General features: G+C 57.6%; 2 protein-coding genes across 5 annotated transcripts; one reads left to right on the top strand and one right to left on the bottom strand.

Annotated features, from left to right (window-relative positions):
- Positions 1–1802: 1802 nt before the first annotated feature.
- Positions 1803–18588, bottom strand: P2RX6 (purinergic receptor P2X 6). 4 transcript variants are annotated; one of them, XM_012776657.3, is made up of 12 exons: positions 18285–18588; positions 17506–17656; positions 16073–16144; positions 14045–14120; positions 13756–13849; positions 13605–13685; positions 13386–13527; positions 13187–13296; positions 11121–11214; positions 10978–11043; positions 10737–10814; positions 1803–3459 (listed from the first exon to the last, which is right to left on the bottom strand). In XM_012776657.3, exons 1-12 carry the CDS (start codon positions 18446–18448, stop codon positions 3457–3459), a joined length of 1131 nt encoding a protein of 376 aa, XP_012632111.2. In that variant the 5' UTR covers positions 18449–18588; the 3' UTR covers positions 1803–3456. The 4 variants fall into 4 exon arrangements, with proteins under 4 accessions (XP_012632111.2, XP_075852882.1, XP_075852883.1 ...); XM_012776653.3 differs by lacking the exon at positions 1803–3459 and adding an exon at positions 10163–10622; XM_075996767.1 differs by lacking the exons at positions 1803–3459; positions 16073–16144 and adding an exon at positions 10160–10622.
- SLC7A4 (solute carrier family 7 member 4) lies at positions 4564–10033 on the top strand. The gene is given in 7 exon segments (XM_075996770.1): positions 4564–5516; positions 5519–5589; positions 5592–5628; positions 5631–6038; positions 6467–7107; positions 7356–7464; positions 7575–10033. Coding segments are annotated over 7 exon segments (1902 nt in total). The 5' UTR covers positions 4564–5056; the 3' UTR covers positions 7751–10033.
- Positions 18589–18716: the final 128 nt, after the last annotated feature.

The raw sequence follows: 18716 nt of genomic DNA, 5'->3' as shown, positions 1-18716 counted from the left end.
TCTTATTACTATAACTTGTAGTAAGTTTAAAAAATCAGCGTGGCTCATGCCTGTAATCCTAGCACTCCAGGAGACCGAGGCGGGTGGATTGTTCAAGGTCAGGAGTTCGAAACCAGCCTGAGCAAGAGACCCCATCTCTACTAAAAATAGAAAGAAATTAATTGGCCAACTAAAAATATACAGAAAAAATTAGCCGGGCATGGTGGCGCATGCCTGTAGTCCCAGCTACTCAGGAGGCTGAGGCAGGAGGATTGCTTGACTCCAGGAGTTTGAGGTTGCTGTGAGCTAGGCTGACGCCATGGCACTCTAACCCAGGCAACAGAGTTAGACTCTGTCTAAAAAAATAAAATAAAATGAAAATAAAAACATAAACAAATAAAAATCAAGTACTGGGGCTGCGCGGGTGGCTCAGGCCTGTAATCCTAGCACTGTAGGAGGCCGAGGTGGCTGGATCGTTTGAGCTCAGTTCAAAACCAGCCTGAGCAAGAGGGAGATCCCGTCTCTACTAAAAATAGAAGGAAATTAGCCAGACAACTAAAAATATATGTAGAAAATGTAGAAAAAATCAGCCAGGCATGGTGGCGCATGGCTGTAGTCCCAGCTACTCAGGAGGCTGAGGCAGGAGGATCCCTTGAGCCCAGGAGTTTGAGTTTCCATATGAATTTTGAAATCAGTTCAATAAATTTATCAAAACAGGCAGTTGAGATTTTGACAGAAATTACACTGAACCTACAGAACACTTTGGGGAATACTGACATGTTAACAATATAAAGCTTTACAGTCTATGAACATGGGATGTCTTTCCATTTACTTAGGCTGTCTTTAATTCCTTTCAATGAGTTTAGTAGTTTGCACAGTGCACATTTTTTTTTTTTTGAGACAGAGTCTCACTTTGTTGCCAGGCTAGAGTGAGTACTGTGGCGTCAGCCTAGCTCACAGCAACCTCAAACTCCTGGGCTCAAGCAATCCTGCTGCCTCAGCCTCCCAAGTAGCTGGGACTACAGGCATGCACCACCATGCCTGGCTAATTTTTTTCTATATATATTAGTTGGCCAATTAATTTCTTTCTATTTATAGTAGAGATGGGGTCTCGGTCTTGCTCAGGTTGGTTTAGAACTCCTGACCTTGAGCGATCCGCCCGACTCGGTCTCCCAGAGTGCTAGGATTACAGGCGTGAGCCACAGCACTGGGCCCACTGTGCACATTTTACATTTCTTTTGTTAAATTTTTTCTAAGTATTTTTAATAAATACGTTTATTCTAAGTATCTTATTCTTTTTGATACTATGTAGGCAGAAAGGCAGAATTATTTTCTTAATTTCATTTTGGGAAAGTTCATTGCTAGTGTATAGATATATAATTGATTTTTCTATATTGATCTTGTATCCTGTATCTTTGCTTAACTTGTTTATTAGTTCTAACAGTTTTTTTCTTCTTGTGAATTTTTTTAGGATTTTCTATACATAAGATCATATCAAGTCAGGTACGCTAACACAAGCCTGTAATTCTAGCACTTTGGGAGGCCTAAGTGAGAGAATATTTGAGGCCAGGAGTTCAAGACCATCAGGGCAATAGCAAGATACTGTCTCTACAAAAAAAAAAAAAAAAAAATTAACCAGACATGATGGCACACATCTGGAGTGACAGCTGCTCAAGAAGCTGAGACAGGAGGATCGCTTGAGCCCAGCAGTTTCAAGTTGCAGTGAGTTATGATGACGCCATTGCACTCTAGCCCAGCTCTAGACTCTGTCTCAAAAAAAAATTATTATAGATATATGATATTTGTATATCTTTATAGGGTATAGAAAGTTTCCTTTTATTCTTAGTTTGTTGAGTGGTTTTATTTGTCATTGAGATGATCATGTGGTTTTTGTCCTTTATTTTAGTAGTATGGTATATTACAATGATTGATTTTCATATGTTAAATAAACCTTGCATTCCTGGTCTAAATCTCACTTGGTTCTTTTTATACGTTGCTGGATGTGATTTGCTATTACAGCCATCCCTCAGTATACGTAGGAGATTGGTTCCAGGACTCCTGAGTATACCAAAATCTGTGCATTCTCAAGCCCGGAAGTCAACCCTGTGAATCTTGCTCATATGAAAAGCCAGCCCCATATACGCAGGTTTCGCATCCCCAGATAAGTGTAATTTTGATCCACATTTGTTTGAAAAAAATCTGGGTATAAGTGGACTTGCACTGTTCATACCTGTGTCATTCGAGTGGCAAGTATATTTTGTTGAGGAATTCTTCGTCTATATTCATGAGGGATATGGGTGTGTGGTTTCCTTTTTATGTGGTGTCTTTGTTGTGTTTGGTGTCAGGGTAAGCCTGGACTTGTAGAGTGATTTGGAAAGTGTTCCTTTGTGTTGTTTTTTTTATTTTTGTCTTGGTGCTTTATCGTCACTGCACCTTCATGGAGTGCTCTGTGTAACTGCCTGGCTCAAGGAGGCCCCAGCGCATGGCCCAGCCATATCCCAGGAAATGTGCCCTTTGGAAATGTGCAGTTTACTCCATCAGCTACCACTGGCTTTGCATATCTATTATATGTTGGTGCCTACAACAGGGAGTGTGGTGAGAGCTCTTCTCTGGGGTAGATAAAAAGTCAATGCTGGCCGGGCGCGGTGGCTCACGCCTGTAATCCTAGCACTCTGGGAGGCTGAGGCGGGCGGACTGCTCGAGGTCAGGAGTTCAAAACCAGCCTGAGCAAGAGCGAGACCCCATCTCTACTATAAATAGAAAGAAATTAATTGGCCAACTAATATATATAGAAAAAATCAGCCGGACATAGTGGCGCATGCTTGTAGTCCCAGCTACTCGGGAGGCTGAGGCAGCAGGATTGCTTGAGCCCAGGAGTGTGAGGTTGCTGTGAGCTAGGCTGACGCCATGGCACTCACTCTAGCCTGGGCAACAGAGTGAGACTCTGTCTCAAAAAAAAAAAAAAAAAAAAAGTCAATGCTCTAAAATGCTGTACACTAACAATAAGGTTGTCAATGGTATGGCCTTGGGGAAGTTCCATGACAAAACTGCCCAAGCCCTATGATCTGAAATGCGTTTTTCTAGATTTTTGCGATGGCATTACAGGACAAGGAACACTCATTTAGTCATGTTTAGACAACATGGGGGCAAGGCAAGGGAGACGTCATCCCCACTGGAAGTGAGAGCCCATGTGAGGAGTTCCTCATGATATCAGCCAAAGACCACAAGGGACCAAGGGGCTGGCCAAGGCAGAATGTTCCAGATGGCACCATCTTGTCTGGGAGTCCACCATCCTGTCATCAGCCCACCAAGCCAGACAGGCTGCAGATGCCCCTAAGGTCCAATTCGATGAGCCACACATGAACCTGCAAACATGTCCAGTGTAAAGTTCTGGAGGAAGCAGATGAATCTTTGGCTTGGGTTGGCTGCATTGTTGTTTTGCTGGGAACAAGTTGACACCCCATCACACCGATGTTCTCACTGTCAAAGAAACGGGAAGAGTAGAAAGACAAGACCCCTTGGCTCCAGGAATCAATGAGCCTGTGGGGGTGGTGGGAGAGCTGTGATGGTCACATGGCAGGAAACCGAGCCTGTCCATGTGTGAGGACCGGTACAGAAGACACAGCACACAATAGCTCTCACAGATGACTACAAGTGGGGAGCTGCTTTGGGGTCCCCCAGGTTTCTCTGGGCTTTCCAGGAGGGGCCTGCAGGAGGGGTTGCCATGGGAGTCTTAGGGGCTCTGGAGCAGCCTCCCGCAGCCATGCAGGTTTCCCTGGGAGGCTGCTTGCCTGCTCGCAGGATATGGTAGCTGGAGGCTCAGAGCAGCCAGAGTGACTTCCGCCAACTCACAGAACACTGCCAAAAGGCTGCACTGTCTTGCTAACCTTGTGAAGGTGACTTGCTGTTTCCCGTGGTAGGAGAGAGATCAGGGATTGCCCAGTGCACATCTCACTGTGCCTGAAGCCACCGCCCTCACAACCCCCTGTGTTGGGGGGCCTGGATGGTTCCCCGCTGGGTGGAGTACACGTGCTGGGGGAGGGATCAAGGAGGGTATCTGCTGCCGTGGGAAGAGGGTGGGCTCTGCACCCCCAGACCCGGACCCTAACCTCACCCAGGTGACCTGGGCTAGTCCCTTAACTGGTGGCCTGAGCTTCCCCATCCGTGAGTGAGTCTCAGTGATAGGCTTCCCTGGAGCCCGTGAGCCCCCAGTCTTGACCGTGCGAGGCGGGAGCGGGGTGGGCTCTCTGGGCGCGCGGGCGAGTGGTGCCACAGCCAGATGGGGCGCCCGGGGGCGGGGGCGGGCCCTGCGCAGGCGTTGCCGGCGGGCGGGGCAGGCGGAGCGCACAGAGCGCTGCGGCGGTGGCGACAGCAGCAGGTGGGTCGCAGCAGGTCCTGCGGTCACAGCTCGGACCAGGGAGCAGGCGAAGGGTTGAGTATCTGGGGCTCGGGGCGTGGCGGAGCTAGCTCCGGCAACGGCGGGGTGTCGGGGCGCGGCAAGGTGCGCGCGGGCCCGGGCCCGGGGCGCCCCTGCATTCCAGCTCTGGGCAGGCGCCCATCGGCCAGCTTGGGGTGGGGGGTGGGCTGGGAGACCGCCTCTGTCTGAGACCAGGTGGCCGCCTGGGCCACGCCCGCCCGGGCGGTGGAACTGCTCTGTTCCGGGTCCTGCTGGCCTGGCCCAGCTCCACGGAAGCCTCGGGTTTCGCCTTGCCGGTGGATCCCAGCCCGCTCAGCTGTGCCCATCTGCTCCCTTGGGCTGCCCTCTGCCCACCCTCAGAGCCACCCAGGCACCCCGGGGGTTCCTCTAGGCTCCCCTTGCTGTCTGGGAGGCAGACAGGCCCTCCATGCATCCCTGTGACCTTCTGCCCACAGGCCCTGCCCCCTGCCCCATCCCAGCCCTCTAACAGGCCCACAGTGCCCGTGCCCACGTGCCGAGGGTGGGGACAGAGAGAGGACTGGCCATGCACAGTCCGGGCGAGATCCAGGGCTAGCCAGGACCCAGCTGGGCAGCCTGTCATTCCCCTCTGGCCCTCACAGGTTCCAGCAGCTGGCTTGGTGCTCCTCTCCGCTGCCTGCCATGGCCCGGGGGCTGCCCAGCGCCGCCAGCCTGGCACGCTTCTGCCAGAAGCTGAACCGCCTGAAGCCACTGGAGGAGTCCGCCATGGAGACGTCCCTGCGGCGCTGCCTGTCCACGCTGGACCTGACCCTGCTGGGCGTTGGCGGCATGGTGGGCTCGGGCCTCTACGTGCTCACAGGCACCGTGGCCAAGACCATGGCCGGCCCTGCCGTGCTCTTGTCCTTCGGCATAGCCGCCGTGGCCTCCCTCCTGGCGGCCCTGTGCTATGCAGAGTTTGGGGCGCGTGTGCCCCGCACAGGCTCTGCCTACCTGTTCACCTACGTGTCCATGGGCGAGCTGTGGGCCTTCCTCATTGGCTGGAACGTGCTCCTCGAATACCTCATTGGCGGCGCCGCTGTGGCCCGAGCCTGGAGCGGCTACCTGGATTCCATCTTCGGGCACAGCATCCGCAACTTCACTCAGGCCCACGTGGGGGTCTGGCAGGTGCCCCTCCTGGGCCACTACCCAGACTTCCTGGCCGCCGGCATCCTCCTTCTGGCCTCTGCCTTTGTCTCCTGCGGAGCTCGCGTCTCCTCCTGGCTCAACCACACCTTCTCCATCATTAGCCTGCTCGTCATCCTCTTCATCATCATCCTGGGCTTCACCCTGGCCCAGCCTGACAACTGGAGCGCCCGCGAGGGGGGCTTTGCGCCCTTCGGCTTCTCTGGGGTCATGGCTGGCACCGCCTCCTGCTTCTTTGCCTTCGTGGGCTTTGACGTCATCGCCGCCTCCAGCGAGGAGGCCCAGAACCCAAGGCGGGCTGTGCCCGTGGCCATCGCCATCGCGCTTAGCCTGGCCGCAAGTGCCTACATCCTGGTCTCCACCGTGCTGACCCTCATGGTGCCCTGGTACAGCCTGGAGCCGGACTCGGCGCTCGCCGACGCCTTCTACCGGCGGGGCTACCGCTGGGCTGGCTTCATCGTGGCCACTGGCTCCATCTGCGGTAAGAGGCCCTTCCGGGCAGGGTGGCAGGGGACAGAGCCTTGCTGGGAGCACACTCCAATCTGTGCCTCAGTTTTGCTCGTTGCATAGTGGGCCCAGGAAACTGCCAATTATTAGGAACTCCCCACCCAGGCTTATTGGGAGGGACGTCCCCCCACATTGTGCATAGCATGCTAGTTCTGGTCATGTGTTGATAGGTTATTTCCTGAGTCGAGGGACTCAGAACTCATCAGATTCTCTGAAGGGCTTGTGACCTAAACTGGAATGTCCCATTCCTGGGGTGGGGGGATGACAACCAATCTAGCACCCCCACACACTCATGCTCACTCTAAGGGCCCAAACTCACACCCAGGTTCCCAAGGGACCACTGCCCTGGCCCCCAGCAGAGGCTTGTCCACTGTGCTGACCATCCCCCTCCCTCTGCTACAGCCATGAACACCGTGCTCCTCAGCAACCTCTTCTCCCTACCACGCATCGTCTATGCCATGGCTGTCGACGGGCTCTTCTTCCAAGTGTTTTCCCAGGTGCATCCCCGGACGCAGGTGCCTGTGATTGGCATCCTGGTGTTCGGGACCCTCATGGCTCTCCTGGCACTGCTGCTGGACCTTGAGGCGCTGGTCCAGTTCCTGTCCATTGGCACGCTGCTGGCCTACACCTTTGTGGCCGCCAGCATCATTGTGCTGCGCTTCCAGAAGGCTTCTCCACCCAGCTCCCCGGGCCTGGCCAGCCCTGGCCCCCTGTCCAAGGAGCACAGCTCCTTCTCAGACCACCTACAGCTGGTGGGCACTGAGCAGGTGTCAGTCCCCGAGCCTGGGCAGCTGCGACCCGCCCTGAGGCGCTACCTGGGCTTCCTGAGTGGGTGCAGCCCTGGAGCAGCCGTGTCTTGGGCACTCGGCATCCTGGTCGTCTCAGCCATCGCCCTGGCCTGTGTGCTGATCTTCGGGAACTCGGCCCTGCACCTCCCGCAGTGGGGCTATATCTTGCTGCTGGTGCTCAGCAGTGCCATGTTCCTGCTCAGCCTCCTCGTCCTGGGTGCTCACCAGCAACAGCACCGGCAGGACATGTTTCAGGTACCTCCCCCAGCCCAGAAGGCTCCCCTCGCCCCTTCCTCCTCTGCCACCCAGGAATGAAGAAGGGCCCACGGGCTGGGGAGGCCAATACATCCCTCTCACACCGCTTTGGGCATGGTGAGCGAGCACATGTCTCCAAAACCTCCGGGGAGGGAGAAAGGCACTGTGGCTCACGTGAAATCACGCTGGGGGCTGGCAGGTGTCTGCTGCAGCCCACCCAGCCCCGTCCCGCCCTGCCCCCCCCTCAGATCCCCATGGTGCCCTTGACTCCAGCCCTCAGCATCTTGCTCAACATCTGCCTCATGCTGAAGCTCAGCTACCTGACCTGGGTGCGCTTCTGCATCTGGCTGCTAATTGGTGAGTGGGGGCCAGGCTGGGACCCCAAGTGGGGCAGGAGGAGGGCAGGGAGGGCAGTGGGGGGCAGGGAGGGCTGGGACCTCCTCAGGCTCATGCCTCCCACCCTGCAGGACTCGCGGTGTATTTTGGCTACGGCATCCGGCACAGCAAGCAGAGCCAGCAGGAGGCCCCGGGACCCACCGCCACGAGATATGTAGTGTTCCCCAGCGGCAGTCTGGAGGAGACGGTGCAGGCTGTGCAGCCCCCCAGCCAGGCGCCAGCCCTGGTGCCCGCCCCCACGGAGTAGCCAGCCAGCCCTCACTTGCCCTGCCCTCCCCATCTCCTCAGGAGCCCCTTCTATCCAGGACAGCTTTGGTTTGCCTCCTCAGTCTGGGGGCCTCAGGACCTTAGAACTTAGCTCAGGCGCTGAGCTCAGGTCATCAGGAGGGAGCCTTGGCCCGTGCCGGTGCGGCGGGCTCAGCCCAGTGCCTTCCCACTTCTGACCAGCTACCTGGGCAGGTGAGGTGGGGTAGGCGGGGAGGCCCCAGCCCTAGGCATCCACAATAATAATGGCTCAGCCAGCCATGTGGCCTGCTGCCGTGTCCACTGTGGCATTCTTTGTGGCACTGAATCCTCATCTACCCCTAGGAACTTGTCCCCAAGTACAACTGTCCCCAATCCACATCGGAGACCCCAAGACTCTGCAAAGTGGAGGCACCAGCCCTCAGACCACCTTGAGTTAGGGACATGGCCAGGCCTGGGTCAAGTGTCCTCCACTCAGGCCAAGGCCCCCCACCCAGCTCTGAGGGGCGGTGCACAGCCCTAACACCCCAGGTGAGAAGGGGCCAATGGCAGGAGTGGCGGTCACGATCCCCACACATTTGCTTCTGGGGCAGAGCCTGGGCCCCGGCGAGGCTGCCTAGAAATGGCAGTGGGGTTCCAGGTTCTGCTGGGTTTCCCAGGGCTCCCTAAGAGTATGGCAGGTGCCCAAGGCCTGCCCAGAAATATAGACGCACACTGGTACTCAGGCACGCACACCCCTCCAGACATGCACCCACAAGGCCCGCACGGACCACCCTAGGGGTACACGCCATGCAGATGGAGGCCATAGGTGTTTCCAAGCTCAGGCTCCGGCCTCGGCTCTCTGGCTACCACAGCTCACTGTTTTGCTGCTTCCTCTGCTCTCTCTTTAAGGGCTGTGAGATAAAGGCTCGAGATGCTGCACGCGCATGTGGTACTCACGCCCCCGTGGGGGTGCACAGTACTGGGCTTGCTCCAGCCTACCTGGAGCTCAGGGGCCAGGAAAGCCCCAGGCCCGCCCTGTGCCACCCCACTGGTCTCCCAAGGCTGTGCCGTGTCCACCACAGAAGCCTCCCTCTTCCCGTTCCTGCCTGTAAGGACTACACGGGAAGCCACCGGCTTTCTTGGCTTTACTTGACTTCTCCAGCTGTGACATCAGCTTTCTCTAGGCCCCAAGGACAACCAGGTACATGGGACACATAGTGGGCAACCAGGCCTCATGGGCCATGGTCTCTCACCCTAGCCCTTCAGAGCCCACCTCCCCACGGACATGGCTTTGGGGACTAAGAGGCAGCAGGGACCCCAAAAGCTTTGCCAAGTCTCCAATGCCAGATGATTCCAGATGCCAGTCCAGCCTCAGCCCCAACCCTGACCCTCCCCAGCACACCCTGATCACCAGATACTCATGATTGAAAGCAGCCCCTCAGCTCCCAGGGGTGGGTACCCCTGCCCCAACCTAGAGAAGACCTGGCTCCTGCAACCCCTCTTGACCAAGGGCCCTGGGGCATGGGCAAGACTCAGGCCTCTCCAGGAGGATTCCAGAAGCAAGTCCTGGCCAGCCTGCTGCAGTCCTCAGTGTCCTTGTTTAGGGACATTCCTTCCAGCCATCTTGCCTGGGGTCAGGGTCAGGACCTCCCACATGTGACTGCCCTGACAGGTTCCTAGGTGTGGACTGGGCTGCTGGGAATTGCAGATGTGCAGCCTCCCCACCCCCAGGCTCCCAGGAAGCCTGGGGGGCAAGTTCCAGGTGGCTGGGCTGGGGGTCACCAAGGAGGGATACAGAAGGTCCTGAAGGACCCAGGGGCCACCAACCCAGCCCTGCCACCCTCTCCTCCCCATCCCAGCCCTCCGCAGTCAGAGGGCTGCTGGAGAGTGGCTGGGGCACATTACCTGAGCAGGTGTGGGCCCAAGAGGTGCCTGTACCCTTGCCTGGGGTCCTAGGGGCTGGATGAGCTGCCCACCCCACCCACATACCACAGATGAGGACCTGCCTTGGTCAAACCAGTGCCAGAGCACCAGAGACAATCCCCCACAGGCTCTTTCTGCCTTGCCTGTGGCTGCAGCCGCACAGACTCTCGTGCAGGGCAGCTGGAAGGGCGGGGCCTCCACCCGTGGCAGTGGCAGGCAGGGGAGGAGGGACGGTGCTGACAGCTGTGCTGTGTGCGGGCGGACCTGTGCGAGGAGCACTGGGGAGGGCCTGGGAGAGAGACTCTGGACAGACGCAGGAGGAGCCCCACTGGTTAGCTCTCTGCAGTGGGGCCCGGGCCCTCCCAGCCTCCACGGCTCAAGTTCCACTGCAGGGCTCTAAGCCAGGGGTCCTCAAACTTTTTAAACAGGGGGCCAGTTCACTGTCCCTCATATCGCTGGAGGGCCAGACTATAGTTTAAAAAAAACCATGAACAAATTCCTATGCACACTGCACATATCTTATTTTGAAGTAAAAAACAGGCAAAAACACCCGCATGTGGCCCGAGGGCCATAGTTTGAAGACGCCTGCTAAACAAACTGGCTGTGTGGCTCCCGGCAGCACTCTGCCAAAGCCGAGTGAGGGGAGGGACTCTTTGCCTAGGAGTTTGAGGGTGGCCTTCTCTCCCCACCCCTCCACCCTAGTCCTGGTGGAGCTTTATCCTCGCGATCCCCAGGGCAGAGCCCCCCCCCACCCACCCCCACCAACCAGCAGGGAACGACTACAGGCCTCAGGAGTGGGCCGGCGAGTGGGTGCCAGAGCCTGGACAGGGCCGCCCCAGTGTCAGCGTCTGACTCCCAGCAGCAGTGGGGGCAGGTGCTGAGCCCTGTCTAAGGCACTTGGGCAGCTGGGCTTGGGGTGCGAAAGCCAGCCGGCTCCACAGAGAGCTGGCAGTTGCCTTCGGGGCCTTTGCCTGCAGACGAGGACAGCAGGTCAGGGATCAGGCCAGCATCCCCCAAAGCATGGCAGAACCCAGTGCGCAGGCAGAGAGGCCTCAGCTCGAGGACCCTGCTGGCCCGCAGCTCACCTCCTCGTATTTCGTCCTCCAGTAGAAATGGGCTTCTCTGTCCACGTACAACAGCAGCAGGTCGCACAGGAAAGTGACCTGGGAGAGGCAGGGCCAACCCATGTCCCAGCACCCCAACCTGCCTCCGGCCACCTCCCCAGCCTTCACCCTGACTCTCCATATGCAGGGTGCCAAGGCATGCATCGTCTGGGGGACCCAGGCCGACATCTGAAGCCAGAGGGAGCCCACAGTGCAGACTCACCACACCCAGCCACGCTGCCCCGGTACCCAGAGTGATGGCCGTCGGGATGAGCCCGAACTTCCCTGCCTGGGAGAGACCTGGGCTGAGCCCCTTGGGCCACGCGTGCTGCTCCATGTCCCTCCCACCCCCGGCCAGACCCCTACCTCCCCAGTGACGAGGATGTCGAAGCGGATCCCATAGAGCTTGAGCAGGCTCCGGGCCTCCACGCCGGGGGCCTGCCACCAGTGTGTGGCCGTCCTGGGGGCAGAAGAGGGCTCTGGTGGCCTGCTCTGCCCCGCCCCCCGGCTGGGCTGGGCTGCTGGCTCCGTAAACCCCAGCCCAAACCCGAGTCCTGGGTCTGGGCTCTTTGTCATTGCTGAGCAAACAGGGAAAGGAAGCTGAGACCTGCCTCTCAGGCACTCCCTGACTGCTGAGGGGACAGGGGGACAGAAGGGTCCCTAAGAGACACCACCGTGGGGGATTGAAGGAGAAGGAGAGGGCAGGCCAAAGCCTGTGAGAACACAGAAGCAGTAGCTCACTGTCTCCTGGGAACTGGGCAGGCTTCCTCGGGGGAGACACTGGAAGGTGTGCAGGCAGGTGGTTTGCCAGCTTGGTGGTGGGGTGAGGCGAGAGGCAGGGGGAGAGGACACAGGCAAGAGCCAGCCCCACATGGTCTCGAGAGGCTGGGGAGGTCAGGGAAGCCAGACGAATCCAGGGGTCTCCTTAGAAGACTCAAAGTCATGACAATAAATGCAGTTTAAGATCCTTGAGTGTAGTTGGGATTTTGGTGGGTCTGCCTGGGGACCGGGAAGAGGTGTGGGTGCCAGGTGAGAATCTTGGGTTCCAGTATCTCGGGTGGCCCACAGGTGGCAGGGCAGGGGATCACCTCCAGTGTCTGTGGGAGGGTCTGTGGCAGGCGAGAGGTGCCGAGCCCCAGGGACTCGGGTGGGCAAACTCTGGACAGTGCAGGGCTGACGTGGCCAGGGCTGGGATTGGGAATTGCCAGGTTGTCCTTTAAGGAACCAGTTTTTTTTCCTTTTTAAAAGTAAACCTTTTAAAATGCTTGCCAAAAAAAAAAAAAAATCCTTGAATGCTTCCTGGATTGGAAAATACAAAGATTCAGCACCCTTCCCGGCACAGCGGGAAATGTGAGTGTTAGATTCATTCTGCCCACGGTTGGTTTCTTGCGGGCAGCAACAGGACGGCAGTCGTGCTGGGAAAGGCCTTGTTCCTGGGACAGTGCTGAGGAGGGAGAGTGTCCAGCGTCTGGCACCTACTTTCAAAGAGTTCCATTAGGAAACTACCTAAATATATCCAGCTCACTCTAGACAGGGAGAGAGAAAGCAAACCTGGCCAAACGATAAAACAAAAAACTGGTGAACCCAGATGAATGGTATCTAGGTATTCACGGTACTAACCTTTGAACTTTTCTTTGGAATTTTAAGTTATATCAGGTAAAACCTGAGGGGAAGGTAAAAAGGAAAGACTCCCATACTGTGGAGGGCTGATGGTGGAGGCAGGGGGGAGTGGAGGAAAGGCAGGGGGAGTGGAGGAGAGGCAGGGGAGAGTGGAGGAGAGGCAGGGGGAGTGGAGGAGAGGCAGGGGGAGTGGAGGAGAGGCAGGGGGGAGTGGAGGAGAGGCAGGGGGAGTGGAGGAGAGGCAGGGGGAGTGGAAGAGAGGCAGGGGGAGTGGAGGAGAGGCAGGGGGAGTGGAGGAGAGGCAGGGGGAGTGGAAGAGAGGCAGGGGGAGTGGAGGAGAGGCAGGGGGGAGTGGAGGAGAGGCAGGGGGGAGTGGAGGAGAGGCAGGGGGGAGTGGAGGAGAGGCAGGGGGAGTGGAGGAGAGGCAGGGGAGTGGAGGAGAGGCAGGGGGGAGTGGAGGAGAGGCAGGGGGAGTGGAGGAGAGGCAGGGGGAGTGGAGGAGAGGCAGGGGGAGTGGAGGAGAGGCAGGGGGAGTGGAGGAGAGGCAGGGGGAGTGGAGGAGAGGCAGGAGGGAATGGAGGAGAGGCAGGGGGGAGTGGAGACAGCCGGGGTAGGGAACTCATGGCCAGCGAGGTGGGGAGGACGCAGGGCTGAGAACACCTCTCCTGCCTCTGGGACCACGCTTGTGCACATGGTGGGGCATGCCGAGGGCTGGGCCTGGGTGTGGTCTCTCCTGGCGGGCAGGGGGACGGGTGGAGGGCGACGCTGGCTGGCATGCAGCAGCCGGGCACTGGGGACAGTGGGGGCCGCACCTGAAGTTGTAGTTCCTCTCCTGCAGCTGGAAGGAGTAGTGGGGCCGGCAGTCGGAGCCCCCGGTGTCCAGGTCACAATCCCAGTGGACACTGATGCCCACGGAGCCGCCCTGCACACAGCATAGCACCTGCTGTACCCGCAGTGGGGCCACGACCCTCTTCCAGAGCCCTCCGGGAAGCCTAGAACCCCAGAACCCACCAGCAACGCCAGGTCCTCAAAGTCCCCTCCAGCCTCAGCCACAAGGTCCTCGATGCGGAACACAGGGCAGTAGGGGCTGGAGTGTGGATCATAGCGGCAGTGCTTGAAGTAGGTAGGGTCCCGGGTCTCCAAAGCATTGGACCTGGGACAGGCCAAGGGGTGTCAGACAAGGCAGGGGACAGGAGGGTCTGGAGCCAGCCAGGACTTGCCCTTGCTTACTTGGAGAAGTTGAACTTGCTGAAGGTGACAGTGTTTTTGATGAACAGCGTGAAGTTCTGGGCGTGGATCAGCAGGGGCCTCCTGGCGGTGGAGGGGAGATAAGGGCCCTGCCAGGCCCGGAGCCCTGCTCTAGGGTGGAGGGGATACTCACGTGGGCACAGCGCCACTCTCCACCGGGCACCAGCTCTGGATCTCACAGGTCTTGTGGGTCCCGTTGAACACCACGCACCGGCCTGTTTTTAAGCCTTGAAGACACAGGATGAGTGAACTCCAGGCCCTTGGATCTCTGCAGGGCCTGGGGAGGGCACGGGCTGGGGGTTGCTGACAGAACAGAGAGATGCAGGGACACAGGCACAGCAGGGCTGCACTCAGGAGCTGCCCAGGGTCACAGCCCGGCCCCCCACTCTGGCAGAGGCACTGGAAGATGGAGCCCCCATTACCATGGCTGTGTGTGCCTTTCTCCCCTTCGGGGCAGTCCTTGTCAGTCCAGCAGTTAGCCAGTGGCACGGAGGGGTGCTGAGGAGGGCGAGAAGGCAGTCACCCACACACATTCCTTCCCACTTTACCCCCTCCCCCACTAGGCTACCGTGAGTTTGTGGCCATACAGTAAGATTGGAGGGTGCAAATGGTAGGAGGTGAGGGACGGGGCACAGGTGGTGCCATCTTCCAAAGACAAAGTGGGACCCCTTCCCTCCAGACAGTTCTGCCCTGGGGTGTGCAGAAGTTGATTCTTTGAAGTCCAGCTCCTCTGGTCCAATTTGGACAACAGAACAGGGAAGGGGAAGGGACCCTGGGTAGACTAAGTTCTTGGTGTTCGGTGTACCAGGTGGAGCCGCCGTGCTTGTCTGACAGAGCACAGGACCCTATGGTCCCAGGGCTGGGTAGGGAAGTGGGACCCCATAGACCTGCTGAGAGACTCTCAGCTACTCTTTCCGTGCTTGCTCTTTCGTAAGTCAGAGACGCTAATGCCCGAGCAGTGTCACAGTTATGGGGACCTGCCAGGAGGGGAAGGCAACCTGGAGCATTGGGCATTCTCACAGACATTGGCCTGCTCGGGTGGAGGATGGACGCTGCTGCCAAGGCCACTTAGCTTGGAACACAGCACCAGAGTGGCAGGAAAGGCCGAGGGCCTCTGGGACACCAGAATGAGAGGGCACGACTTTGTGGGGCTGGGACAGTGAAGTGTGGGCAGAGGACAGAGTGAAGTTGTCCCTGTGTCCTGAGTCTGCCTCTCTTCTCCACCTGGCTGGGCCACCATCTCCTACAACCAGACCCTATGGTGACCACTAAATGGGGCCCCCACTTCTGCCTCTGCCCTTATCCACCTCCCCAGGCAGTCCCAATGTATAGGAGAGTGGGAGGGACCAGGTGACCAGGCTCCGAAGAGGAGCTGGCAGGAACTCTGGTTGTTCTCAGGGAGCCAGGCTGTCAGACCTTCCCTTTCATGGGAAGATGCAGAAGTCCAGACACGGGCAAAAAGGAATCATACAGATTCCAGAAAACACAGACCCATGGTCCCAGCAAAATTCCTGAAGAGTCTACAAACTGAACCCTAAACAGACATTTCTGAGCATTTAGAAAGGAAGAGACAGCATGTGGGTTTGCCAAGGGTGAGCACATCCTCTGTGCACATACCTCACCTCCTGTGTGGATAGGGGTCAATCACAGACACATGACATCCCTAGCGACTGTGGTAGGACAAACCATCAGGGCTCAGGGGACAGGTGTGTACACAGTGAGCCCTAGCCAGCAAGCAATTAAATGCTGAATTTGATTAATGTCACTGTGGAGGCAGACTTCCAGGGCTGTGTCCTTGGTCCAAACTGTTCAAACAAAATCCAAGCTGGGGAGAAGAATGAGTGTGCTCTGTGACAGATGCTGGATCACTGAGGACAACCCGAGGCAAGAGGAAAAGGTAATATTTGGGGGAAGAATCTGCACTTCTGGATGAGAAATGAACAAAGCAGGGTGAGGGATCCTTGCTTGACCACAGTTGTAGTGAAAAATACTCCGAAATCATAAGCCTAATGGGAACCACCTCAGGACATATTAATAGAGCCTGGGCACAGACAAGGGAGGTGATATTCCAGCTTGGCTCTTGCTAGTAGAGCCCACCTGAGCATGTGCCCAGCTCTTGGTGTCACACAAACAACCTGGAGAGTACCCAGGAGTATGATCAGAAGGGGCCTGGGCACCTCATGGGCACTGCTGCATCTCAGAGGTCCGAGTCCTGTTGCCCACAGGCTGGGAGGACTTGAGCAATTGACTCAACCTTGCTGAGCCTCAGCCTGTTCATCTTAAATGGGGACCATCACAATTCCTACCAGGCAGGGCATATGTGAAGACTAAACGAAATGATCATGAAAAGGTATACCCCAGTGCCTAGGATACAGTAAGCACAGATTGAGCCTTCGGCCACCTGGGAAGGAGAAAGGGAAACATGCGTGGTGGATCCTGGGCAATCTTACCTCTGGGCATCTGCCCTGAACTTGGGTTGGTGTCACAAGGAAATTGGTCACCAAGAAGAACACATTCTCTCCCTAGGAGGCAAGTCTTGAGTTGGCCCCTGCTTGGCCCCGCAGGCTGGAAAGGCCAGAACTGGCAGCTGGCTACATCTAGTCACAACCCCTCCCCCAGGTAAATGCCTCCAGCAAGGCAGGTTGAAGCAGAGAAGGGAGGCTGGCTGGGTTTCTGGCAATTTCTGAGCCTGGGGAGCCTCATGCCCAAGTACTGCTCTCTGTGACGGGTTTCTTTCTCACATTCACTCTCATTCGATCAGAATTTCCAACAGCCTCCTGCTTCTAGGCACTGAAGATCCACAGGTGAGTTGGAATGGGCACCTGCCCAGGCTGGAGGGGAGGTGGAGGCCTCACTGCATGCATAGCAGTGCTGGCAATGCAGGGGCCAGAGGAGCAGATGGTAAGCTCTGCCTAGGGCCAAAGGGTGGTCTGGGACGTTTGGAAGGGTGGCTGGAAGCTCAGAAGGGTAGTTTCCTGGGCACTTGAGGAATGCATGCCCAGGAAGGGAAGTCGAGGGCTGGGCAAAGTAGGTGTGGCAGCAGTTAGGATATGGAGGGATTGGTGGCCTTGGGAGCCTTCCAAGGGTAGAAAGTGGGGCTGCAGGCCCTGATGGTGTCGAGTACACAAGCTCAACTTGGCTGCTGCATGCACCTAGCAGTAGGGAGTGGGCAGGAGAGGTGTCAAAGGGCCCACTAGGGGACCACAGCCTCATCCAGGCATGGCTCGAGCAGCAGTGAAAAATGTTGGGGGGGACAGGAAGGTGTGGAGGCTCAGTCCCGGGTCCAGCTTTGGCACTCATGAATGTCACAGCCCTTGTTGGATGAAGAGAGGCCATGCCAGGAGAGGGAAATGAGTTCTCTTTGGGTGCGCTGTGTGTGCACCTGGGAGGCAGCTGTACTCAGAGCAGGAGGTCACGGGGGACACAATCTGGACATGAGCAGAGCAGAGGTGGAAACTGAGGCTGTAGAGGAGCTGGTGGAGGAAGAGGGAAGCAGCCTGAAAGGCCAGAGGAGTGCCTGACATGGCACCCCAGGTCAGGGAGGGGTGATTCAGGAAGCTCCAGGCCCAGGCCCACCCACACCCTCTCACCCTACCTTCAAGCTCAAGCCCTGAGTCTCAGACATCCCACTCTTTTCTGGATGAAGCCTTTGTAAACACAGTTCCCCTGGCAGGCCAGCCATTCCCTCATCCACTTAGAGACCTCCTACACATCCCCAAAGCACTGTCCAGGTACCGCTCTTCTCTGAGGCCCTTCCTGAGCCCCTCTAGCCACCCTCTGGCATCACATGCCTCTCTCTTTCACACACGTGCTGCAAGGGTGGTGTTGAAGCTGACAGCAGGTGAAGGACTCATGCTCCGGGCAGCAGCCCCAGGGTCCCCACCTGTGGCGGCTTCACATAGTCAGCCACATCCCACAGCCGGTTCCCAAGCTCCTTGATCTGTGTCACAGAGACCCCTTTGAGTTTGGTGATGACGGAAATCTGGGGGTCCAGGTCCTGCTCCTGGTAGCCTTTTTTGGTGAAGAGAGCCCACCTGGAGAGGAGGTGATGGGCAGTGTGGTGTGTCCCAGGACGCGGTGAGCAGGGGCAGAGCCAGGCCCTACGTGCTCAGCAATCTTCCCATATACCCTAGAGGCTCCCAGCCCAGCATCACGGGCCCCACCTCCTCTCCAGCCTCAGTTCCCACCCAAGCCCTGAACAGGCCCAGAGCTCTGGCCATGCATCAGAGAGCCAGTGCCCTCAGATGAAGAAGCCCACCACCACCACATTCACCAGCCAACACCTCCAACCTCGGTAGACCTCCTTACAGACTCCACTGACCCCCCCAGCTAGAAGTGGTGGTCCCTCTGGGGGGCCTTAGCACCCCAGCTCTCACAAATGTCAAGAACTACCTCCTGCAAGGCACCTCCTCCGCAAGAGGGGGTTGAGGTGGGGGGATGATCCTGCACTGTGCCCAGAGCCCAACATGGGGCTGGGAACAAGGCCCTGGAAAGAGTGTGCACACCACACTCAAGCACAGTTTGTGTTTGTATTGCCTACCCCCGCCATTCGAACCTGCCTCTCCCCACCAACCTAGCCCCCAACAAGCCTCAACCCCCAGCCCAGCAGGACCAACCCTGATCCCCCACCAGCCAGCCCAGCCAAGAGCTCTTCTCTCTTACCCCACCACATAGGCCACAATCCCAAGCTGCAGCAGCCTCTGCAGGGCGCCCACTCGCCAATTCTTGGTTATCACATACTTCTCCGTCTTGTAATCCAGAAACCCCCAGCCTGCTGCGGCCCCCGAGGAGCCCATGCTCCCAGCTGCTGCTGGCTGCGGGCACATGAGTCAGCACAGCAGCTGCAACCACGGCTGAACAGGAGGCAAAGCAGGCGCCACTGTTAAAGGGACACTTCCACTTGGGCAGGATCCAGCCTCCGCTTCCGGCTCTCAGTCCCAAACCCCAGCTGCCCTGGCCCCGCCATCCTCTCCAGATTGCTCTGCCAGGCCCTGAGACACAAAGAGGAGCAGCCTGCTCCCGCCCTCTGGCCTCACTTCCTTGTGGGGTGGGGAATGACAGGTGTTACAAGTGCCAGAGAGGGCAGCTGGAGGG

This window comes from Microcebus murinus, chromosome 22, assembly GCF_040939455.1.
Source record: "Microcebus murinus isolate Inina chromosome 22, M.murinus_Inina_mat1.0, whole genome shotgun sequence".
NCBI lineage: Eukaryota > Metazoa > Chordata > Mammalia > Primates > Cheirogaleidae > Microcebus > Microcebus murinus.
Note: the sequence above shows the minus strand (reverse complement) of the source record. Positions and strands in the feature narration are given on the sequence as shown.